Consider the following 10,106-nt stretch of genomic DNA (forward strand, 5'->3'; position numbering starts at 1 on the left):
AAAAACATCTTTCTTGTCTATTTTTTTTTCTAATTGCTTGATTTTTTAGTGGCATTTTAAAAGTCAAACCAAACCAAACTCTCATTTAAAAGTGAAACCAAACTAAACTCTCATTAATAAACCAACTTTGAGTTTTTTGATAGGAGAGCTACCACCGTAAAACAGTGGGTTACTTCTGGGTTGTGAACTTTTTAATATGTATATATCTTATTACACAGGAACTAAAAAGTTTCAGTATGTGTTTTTTCATTAATAAACTTTTCAGCAGTTGCTTGTACATTTTGTTGGTTAGCTGAAGTAATATGTAATGCACACAATTTTTATGAGCTTGAATTTAGCAAAATTTTTCAAAGCCACAGACAATGCAAGTAACTGTGCAAAGACTTTTTCTGAGTAGTTAAAGATGACCTAGAGCTTAAAAAACAGAACTTCAAAGAAGGACAAGCAGAAACAGAAAAACTAGCGAAAAACTATGCAAAGACAAACAGAAATGTGGATTTTTCAAAGGTGCAGTTGCAGCTTCATCGCATAACAGATGTATCTGCCATATCCTCAACCTTATGGTTGCAAAATATTCCTAAGAAGCATCTAAAATTCCAGCATATAACAGAATATATCATGCTTGCATGTTTGAAACCTGTTCTAATAAAAAACTGGTTTTAAACATTTTTCTTTAATATGCGAAAACCAACTATCTACTAGAGAAAATACAAATCAAATACTAAGTTTAGTACCAGTAAAGAAAATACTAATTAGATACCAAGGTATAGACTTTTATTCATTATATATATATATATATATATATATATATATATATATATATATATATATATATATATATATATATATATATATATCGTTTATTTTTTAAATTTGAAATCAAAATCCTGAACATAAAATGACTTGAAATCCAAATCAAAACTTTTTTGAATGTATGTATGTATGTATGTATGTATGTATGTATGTATGTATGTATGTATGTATGTATGTATGTATGTATGTATGTATGTATGTATGTATGTATGTATGTATGTATGTATGTATGTATGTATGTATGTATGTATGTATGTATGTATGTATGTATGTATGTATGTATGTATGTATGTATGTATGTATGTATGTATGTATGTATGTATGTATGTATGTATGTATGTATGTATGTATGTATGTATGTATGTATGTATGTATGTATGTATGTATGTATGTATGTATGTATGTATGTATGTATGTATGTATGTATGTATGTATGTATGTATGTATGTATGTATGTATGTATGTATGTATGTATGTATGTATGTATGTATGTATGTATGTATGTATGTATGTATGTATGTATGTATGTATGTATGTATGTATGTATGTATGTATGTATGTATGTATGTATGTATGTATGTATGTATGTATGTATGTATGTATGTATGTATGTATGTATGTATGTATGTATGTATGTATGTATGTATGTATGTATGTATGTATGTATGTATGTATGTATGTATGTATGTATGTATGTATGTATGTATGTATGTATGTATGTATGTATGTATGTATGTATGTATGTATGTATGTATGTATGTATGTATGTATGTATGTATGTATGTATGTATGTATGTATGTATGTATGTATGTATGTATGTATGTATGTATGTATGTATGTATGTATGTATGTATGTATGTATGTATGTATGTATGTATGTATGTATGTATGTATGTATGTATGTATGTATGTATGTATGTATGTATGTATGTATGTATGTATGTATGTATGTATGTATGTATGTATGTATGTATGTATGTGATGTATGTGAGCACCATAAAACTTGATTTATATATCATTATAATGATGTAAAATTAATTTTATATTGTTGTTGTTTTACTTGTACAAACATCCGCATATATTCAAAATTATTTACTTGTATTTCCTTTTCATTTTCTCTTTCACACTTATCTTTGTTATCTGATGTTCTCAGGCCATTAACTAAAATATTAAACACTGTTTTTTTTGTTCTACTCAGTCCACCAAATACATTCCAAACATTTTGATTATTACAGGCAAGAACACCTTCTACGGTGTTTATAAACAAACTCAAAAGTTCAAAGAGTTCATAGGAAATATTTTCAGGAGTTTTGGCATCCATACTTTAAACAACATGTCTAATTTTCTCAGTGTGGTTGCGCGAGTTGATATACATTTTCGGAAGCCATTTAATATTTTTATAACACCACTTAAAATTATATTAGAAATTTAATAAAAATTTGTTTATAAAATTTAAAATACTTCAATGGAATGTGGGGAACTAGCTCAAATGGTAGAGCGCTCGCTTAGCATGCGAGAGGTACGGGGATCGATGCCCCGGTTCTCCATAGTTACATTTTACTTTAAACTTTTAACAAATTTTATTTTTAATTATTATACGTAATAATTTTATGTTTTTAAGTGCAAAACGGTTTTTATCTACTGTAATGAAGTATATTTTAATTTTGTATATTTTACATTAATCAATCAAAATACATTCTCACATACATAGGCGTAGAAAGAATTTTTTGGTGTTCGAGATAGGTAATTTCTAGACATGGAGCAAACTCCAAACATTTATATGTTTATACTTATGTCAAATAATGACGGTTTGCAAAAAATTGCGATGATTGGAGGCTGGGTACAAAAAAGCCCCAAAATTTTCGCCCCCCCCCTGCCCCAAACGTGAGAGCATCAAGTTGATGAAGTATTTTTTGTACTATTCTTAACTAGACTTATATTCATCAATAAATTTTAGGTTTCATTTTAAAATATTTTAGCGTTCAAAAATTATGACCATATAAAGTTTAAACCCCCTTCAACGTGAGGGGGCTGCAAATTTTATATGGTAATAATTTCTAAACGCTAATAGATAATACTATGAAACTTAAAATTTATCGATGAATATAAGTCTAGTTAAGAATAGTACAAAAAATACTTCATCAACTTGTTGCTCTCACGGTTGGGGCAGGGGGGGCAAAAATTTTGGGGCTTTTTGTTCCCAGCTTCCAATCATCGCAATTTTTTGCAAACCGTCATTATTTGACATAAGTATAAACATATAAATGTTTGGAGTTTGCTCCATGTCTAGAAGTTACCTATCTCGAACACCAAAAAATTCTTTCTACGCCTCTGCTCACATATATAAATCACTCGCGTAGCTTTGTAAAAAAGTTAATTCAAATCTGTGATTTTGTTTCGGAACCAAAATTAGTTATTTCTTATGTATTTCCATCTGCTGAATTCAAAAATGACATTAAAAATGACGTATTAGCTCTAGTTTAAGAAATAAAAGCAAAATTTTAATCTCAAGGGTATAAATTTTCATTTTTTGAAAAAAAGAAGTTGTTTTTCCATAATGTTTTATTCATGTTTAAAACTTTTTAATCCATAATTAATCCATAATATTTTATTCATGTTTAAAACTTGTGATATTAGTTATGTGGGTTTGCTGAAGTTTCTGGTTTAATTTATTCTTAGTTTTTTTTTTTTTCATTTACTAGTGTAAAATTTGACAAATCAACATGCCAAGGAAGTGTGTAAATTTAGTGGACAATTTTTGTTACATTTGTGGTGAAATAACATTTTCTTCACAGAATAGAACCAGAGCCGTACCAAGGGCGGACCGGCCGGGCCGCGGCCTGAGGCGCCAAAATTGGGAGGGCGCAAACTTTAATAAATTAAAAAAACAATAATCAGTTTATGAAACTAATTTTCACGGCGTCGCTGCTGTTGAACAGAAAATTAATTAAAATTCCCTCTCTTGACACAAACTCTTAAATATCAAAGCTCATATACTGAACAAAAAAGCGCCCTATAACACTAATATACCTTTGATAACTTTTGAGCATTATAATTCTATTATGAGTCGAACCCTAAAGTTATCTGGTGCTGAATTTAAGAAGAAAAGAAAACAGCGCCAAGAAAGTGACGAGAAACTACAAAACTGTTTCAAAAAGTGGTTGGTAACAAACTCAGTGGAGAAACAAATTATTTCAGAGGATATTTGTATTGAAATTAATGACAATTCAACAGATCCTTTAATTGACTTTAATTGAGTTCAGGTCATCATTTGGAATTAATTGAAGAGGAGATTTTCATCAGCCAAAGTCAAGAAGAATTTTGCACAACTGATTCAGAACCAACCAGGGAAGATGAAAATGCCTAGCTTTCAGGCCCAGCTGAAATGGACGAGGATGAACTTCATTCAGAAATCTCAGAAATTCCAGTGGCCTCGGAAGAAAATTTTCAACATAGGGATCCAGCAACATGGCCTAAAATAACGGAAAAAACAAGATGCTTTTTAATTGAGCATAGGTCAGAGCAAGACAGAAGAGAATTTTTCCCAAACACGCTGTGTGATTTTGACAACAGAATGCGACACTTCAGCTCAAAATGGTATGAAAAAGTTCATCCCAATGGTAAAATATCTGTTCGCACTTGGCTGCAGTACAGCAATAAAAAAGATTCTTTATTTTGTTTTTGCTGTTTGTTATTTTTAACAACAAAAACCAACAATTTCTTAGAAATTTCTAAAGGGTTTTGTGACTGGAAAAACTAAACCCAAGAATTCCTGAGCATGAAAACAACAATGAACACCAAAGATGCTATTCTGATCGGAAAACTCTTGAAAAAAACCTCAAGGAAGGAAAGACCCTGAATTCTGATCTGTAGAGAGTTATTAGTAGAGAGATGAAAAATCGGAGAGATATCTTAGAAGTGATTGTTGATGCAATTTTTTTCTGTGCCAAGAACAATCTTGCCCTTCGGGGAACAACAGAAGACATTGGTCAACAAAACAGTGGCATTTTTCTGAGCTTAATTGAGTTGATTAGCCATTATTATCCTTTAGTGGCTGAACACATTGCGTCCGTTAAAGCAAAAAAAACCACAACATCCTACTTTTCTCCTTGAATTCAAAATGAGCTGATTGAGTTACTTGGGCAGAAAGTCAGGAAAGAAATTTTGTCAAACATCAAAGAAGCTAAATACTACTCTGTTCTGTTGGACTGCACTCCAGATACCTCCCACAAAGAGCAGATGACTCAGATCATCAGGTATGTCCGCATCAGTGATGAAACCTGCACAATTAAGGAATGCTTTGTGGACTTCATTGAATCTCACCAAAAAACCGGAAAAGGTCTTGCAACAGAAATAAGTGAAAAATTGCAGAAGGATGGTCTAAGCGTTTCCGATTGCCGGGGCCTAGGCTATGACAATGGAGCCAATATGTCTGGAAAATACAATGGCGTCAAAGCTCACATCCATTCTCTTAATGAGTCAGCAAGATTTGTTCCATGCGCAGCTCACACTTTAAATCTTGTTGGTGTTCATGCTGCTGAGGTTTCCCCACTCATGATTACGTTTTTTGGAAAGGTTCAAGCCATCTTTAACTTTTTTTCAAGCTTCACGTCAAGATGGGAAAAACTGATGAAAACGTTGACCATCTCATTAAAAGGAAATAGTGACACAAGATGGTCTACCAAAAAAGAAGCAATTACACTATTGCACAGACAAATCAAAGATGTTCTTTAAGTTTTGGAATCCATTATCCACAATCCCATGACAAATGCTGTCACAGTTAGCAATGCAAAAGAACTTCTCATTCATATTGATTTCAGTTTTTTGTGTTTGTTGGATTTCTGGTGTCAAATTCTTTCTCTAATAGACCGGGAAAACAAACTGGTTCAGTCAAAAACCATTTCAATTGACATTGCCGTAAAAAAAAATGAAATAGTTGAAGGCTTTCATTCAGAATTTTTGAGATGTTGGGGTGGACAATATTATCAAAGATGCCACAGAAAAAGCTAACCAGAGCGGAATTGATGGTGGCTTTCCAATTAAGAGGAAGCGCAAAGTGAAGCGAATAGCACTTTATGAAGCTAAAGATGACTCTCACCTTCTCACAGCAGAAACAGAATTCGGATCTCAGTGCAACCTTGTGTTTGACAGCATTATTACACAAATAGAGTGGCGGTTTGAGGCTTATGTCTGCTGTATCCTCTGATTTTGGCTACCTCAGTGGGCATTCACTCTCTAAAAGTTCAGTGGATGAACTCAAGAAAAAAACTGCAAATTTATCTCAAATTGACAAGGCAGATTTAGATTCTTCCGATTTCCAGTCAGAAATGCCAAGCTTTAAATATCAAGCTGCCGCAATGATGTACAACTTTGAAAAATCTAGCCCGATCGACATTTTGCAGCTCATTTATAAATATTCTTTGACCGATGCTTATCCCAACACAACAATTGCTATTCGCATCTTCCTCACCATACCAGTCACAGTTGCTACGAGTGAGAGAAGTTTCAGTAAACTTAAGCTCATAAAGCACTATATGAGGTCAACAATTGGCCAAGAACGTTTGTCTAGTGTGGCTATGATTTCAATTGAAAATGAAGTGGCAAACAACATTGATTTTGATGATGTCATTAGTTAATTTGCCTCAAGAAAAGCCAGAAAAGTGGCATTGAACTAAAGTTTGTGCAACCTTAATGACAAATTTTACTTATAACTTGATGTGATAAATTTTGTGATCAATAAATCATTTTTTTCGTTTAATTTTCTTCTTTTTTTTTTAAGAAGGGGGAGGGGGAAGGGAGGGGAAGAGGGGGCGCAATTTTCTTTTCTTGTCCGAAGCGCAAAATTGGCTCGGTACGGCCCTGAATAGAACTATAATACCTCTTGTGAAGACAGCTTACCAGCATTACTTCGATATGTAGGGTAAGTCATGGCGTCCACATATATGCTGTAGCTCTTGTTCGGTTACTCTACGAGAATGGTTTAAAAATAAAAAAAGATCTTTGGCTTTTGCTGTTCCTATGGTATTGAGGGAGCCTAAAAACCATACAGATGACTGCTATTTCTGCTTGACCCCACTCATTAAGGCAGGTTTGTCAATGAAGAAAATAGGAACAGTTAAATATCCGAATCTTCCATCTGCTATTCAACCTATTCCACATTCGTATAGTTTACCAGTTCCTACTCCACCACAAAGTTGTGAGTTAGAAAAAATGAAGTAGAAATAGACGAAAAAATAAAATGAAGCAGAAATAGACGAAAAGAAAGAAAACAAACCTTCCACATTAAATGATCCTGATTTAGTATTAAAAGATGATGTGCCACACAGTTCAAGTCAAGCAGAATTAAGTGATCTTGTTTGAGATCTGGACTTGTCACAGGAAAAGGCAGAACTTCTAGGGTCAAGACTAAAGCAGTGGAATTTGATGTCAAGGTTTCACATTGCAGAAAAAGGCAGCAGAATCTGCTTTCTTTTTTTTGAGAAGAAAAATAATTTTGTTGTTTGCATTGATGTCTTTGGATTAATGCATTGTCTTAAATTGAACTATGATCCAACTGAATGGAGATTATTTATAAACTCATTTATACTTTTAGGAATACAATTAGGGTGTAGCAAATACTGCTGCTTTTTTTGTATGTGGGACAGTAGAGACAGAAGTTTACATTAGATAAAAGAAGACTGACTTGCAAAAAATCTCAACACAGATAAAAAAAATGTTATTGCTGAACCACTCGTAAATCCAAAATATGTTCTTCTTCCACCATTACATATTAAGTTAGATTTAATGAAAAATTTTGTCAAAGATATGAACAAAGAAGGACAGGCTTTTAGCTATTTAAGAAACAAATTTCCCGAAATAAGTGATGCAAAAGTTAATATTAAAAAGGTTGTTTCATAAGTTGACATTTTTGTTGGGCTACAAATATGGCAACTTATGAAATATCCTGCATTTGATAAAGTTTTAAAGGGGAAAGAAAAGAAAACTTGGGAAGCTCCTAAGGGAGTGATTTGTAGATTTTTAGGCAACAAAAGAGATGATTTTAGGCAACAAAATGATGATTTTTAGGCAACAAAAGAGATAATACATTCAATTGGTAACAGTACTTTTGCAAAAATACCATCAACTTGGATGTAACATATCCCTTAAGATTAATCTCCCCCACTCACACCTAGACTTCTTCCTCCTCCCCCCCCCCGCTCCTCAATTGTGGATCTGTTAGTGATAAACATGGGGAAAGGTTTCACCAAGTTATTTCTGTAACGGAACAAAGATATCAGGGTTCTAGGATGAGGCTATGCTTACAGATTACTGTTGGTTTGTGTGTAGAACTAGTCTACTAAGGAAAGCAAAAGATCACGATCTCGTGACGATACCCCATAATCATCTTTACCCCTATTAGCTTGATTATCATATTCTAACAGTTTTAAACAAAAAAATCACATCTTTAGTAAAAAAAACCAAATGTACTTTAAATATTATAAGAATATGTAAATCATATGTCATATTTCTCTGTTGCAAATTAACTAAAATAAAAACTTATTGATATTGTCAGAAACTAGAGCAAATAACAAATTTTCGTTGTCATTTTCTTTTTTCTCAGCCTGAAATTAGTTTAATTTGAATAAAATTAGTATAATTTGAATAAAATTAGTATAACTTGAATAAAATTAGTATAATTTGAATAAAATTAGTATAATTTGAATAAAATTAGTATAATTTGAATAAAATTAGTATAATTTGAATAAAATTAGTATAATTTGAATAAAATTAGTATAATTTGAATAAAATTAGTATAATTTGAATAAAATTAGTATAATTTGAATAAAATTAGTATAGTTTGAACAAAATTAGTATAATTTGAATAAAATTGCTAAAGAAAGAAAAAAAAAAATTTTTTTGTAAAAGACTTTTCCTATCTAAATATATAAAATACCTCGGAGTATTTCATGACAAAAATCTATCATGGTACTATCAACTAATTCAATTAAACAAAAAAATTCTCACGTGCTAATAGTATGTTGTAATTAATACGACACTATGTTCCCCAACATATTCTAATATCAATTTACTATTCCTTGTTCTCCTCCCATTTGAGTTATTGTTGCACTATTTGTGGTCAAAAAGGTGGTTTTCTATTAAATCGTATAAACAGTTTCAAGGCACTTCCATAAGAGTTAAGACATTTTTTCCTTTACAATCTAATATCCAAAATAAGTTTTCTGAATTAAAAATTCTAAAATTTCAAGATCTTGTAAAGCATTATAACTGTCTCTTTGGGTTTGATTTTCGCCAAAACAATCTACCAAATTCATTTAATAATTTTTTTATTAAAACAAGTGACACATAAATATTACACTAGAAATACTGAATATTTAAACTTGCACTCTTCTTTTTTCAACACTATCAAATATGGCAAGCTCTCTTTTAAACATAAATTTATTTCTCATTGGAACCAAATAATACAATTAATAAAAAAAAGAATTCAACTAAATATCCTTTTATTATCAACATTCTACTTTTCAATCGAACCAAATTAAGAAATTTTTAATTGAGTATATATCTAATAAATATTAATTTTATCTATTATTATTACAGCTTTTTTTATATTACTGTATTTATAAAACTATAATTGCTTTTATTTTATACTATTTATTTTTAACTTTATTACTATTAATACTATTATCATTTGTTTATCTTTGTTTTAGAAGTCTTATTAACATTATTTATAATGATGTGATAGTGATTTCATTGTAGTAATAATTTTATGGTTATTGTCATAAATTTTGCAAATGTTATGTTTATTTTTATAATTTCTGTCATAGTTATAAACTTTACTATAATTATTTTTACCATAGTTTTTAACATTAGTTATAACTTTTATTAAAGTCATCATATTATAGTTGTTATTTGTAATGCTTTTTCTTCATACTACCATTATTATTGTTGTTGTTATTATTATTATTATTGTTATTATTACTACTATTATTACTATTATTGCTATTTATTATTATTATCATTTATCATTATTTACTAGTGCTTATAATTTATAGCTTTATTAATTTTATAGCTTATTAGTTATTATCATTTATCATTATTTACTTTTATTTTAACATTTTTTTCTCTTTGATATCTTTATGTTAGTTATCTTTGTTTTGTTTTTTTCCTTTTTTTCATTGACCTTTTAACTTTTTTTTTTTTTTTTTTTTTTGATATCACTCCATTGACTAGTATTTAACTATAGGAGTGACACCTAACCTTATTTAAGTAAGTTTATAACTTATTAGGGCAGGAT

At 30.4% G+C, this 10,106-nt stretch overlaps 2 protein-coding genes and 1 non-coding gene across 4 annotated transcripts in view; 2 read left to right on the plus strand and 1 right to left on the minus strand.

Annotated features, from left to right (window-relative positions):
* LOC100210216 (run domain Beclin-1-interacting and cysteine-rich domain-containing protein) overlaps positions 1-2,232 on the minus strand; it is a 48,046-nt gene extending 45,814 nt beyond the window's left edge. The window contains exon 1 of one of the 2 annotated variants that reach the window (XM_065788218.1): positions 1,911-2,232. In XM_065788218.1, the coding sequence (XP_065644290.1) occupies positions 1,911-2,135 (225 nt within the window). In that variant the 5' untranslated portion in view covers positions 2,136-2,232. The remainder of the gene's footprint in view (positions 1-1,910) is intronic. The other variant, XM_065788219.1, reaches the window with a different exon arrangement.
* Positions 2,233-2,288: 56 nt separating this feature from the next.
* trnaa-agc (transfer RNA alanine (anticodon AGC)) lies at positions 2,289-2,361 on the plus strand. The gene has a single exon. It is a non-coding gene; the product is annotated as a tRNA-Ala (tRNA).
* Positions 2,362-6,000: 3,639 nt separating this feature from the next.
* On the plus strand, positions 6,001-6,450 carry LOC136074420 (uncharacterized). Its single transcript, XM_065786738.1, has one exon. It carries the CDS (start codon positions 6,001-6,003, stop codon positions 6,448-6,450), a length of 450 nt encoding a protein of 149 aa, XP_065642810.1.
* The last annotated feature ends 3,656 nt before the right edge of the window (positions 6,451-10,106 follow it).

Source organism: Hydra vulgaris, chromosome 01 (assembly GCF_038396675.1).
Source record: "Hydra vulgaris chromosome 01, alternate assembly HydraT2T_AEP".
In the NCBI taxonomy this organism is placed as follows: Eukaryota; Metazoa; Cnidaria; class Hydrozoa; order Anthoathecata; family Hydridae; genus Hydra; species Hydra vulgaris.

What these genes read in the sequence shown, in the direction of transcription:
- LOC136074420 (XM_065786738.1), top strand. Translation starts at nt 6,001, where the DNA reads ATGTCTGCTGTATCCTCTGATTTTGGCTACCTCAGTGGGCATTCACTC.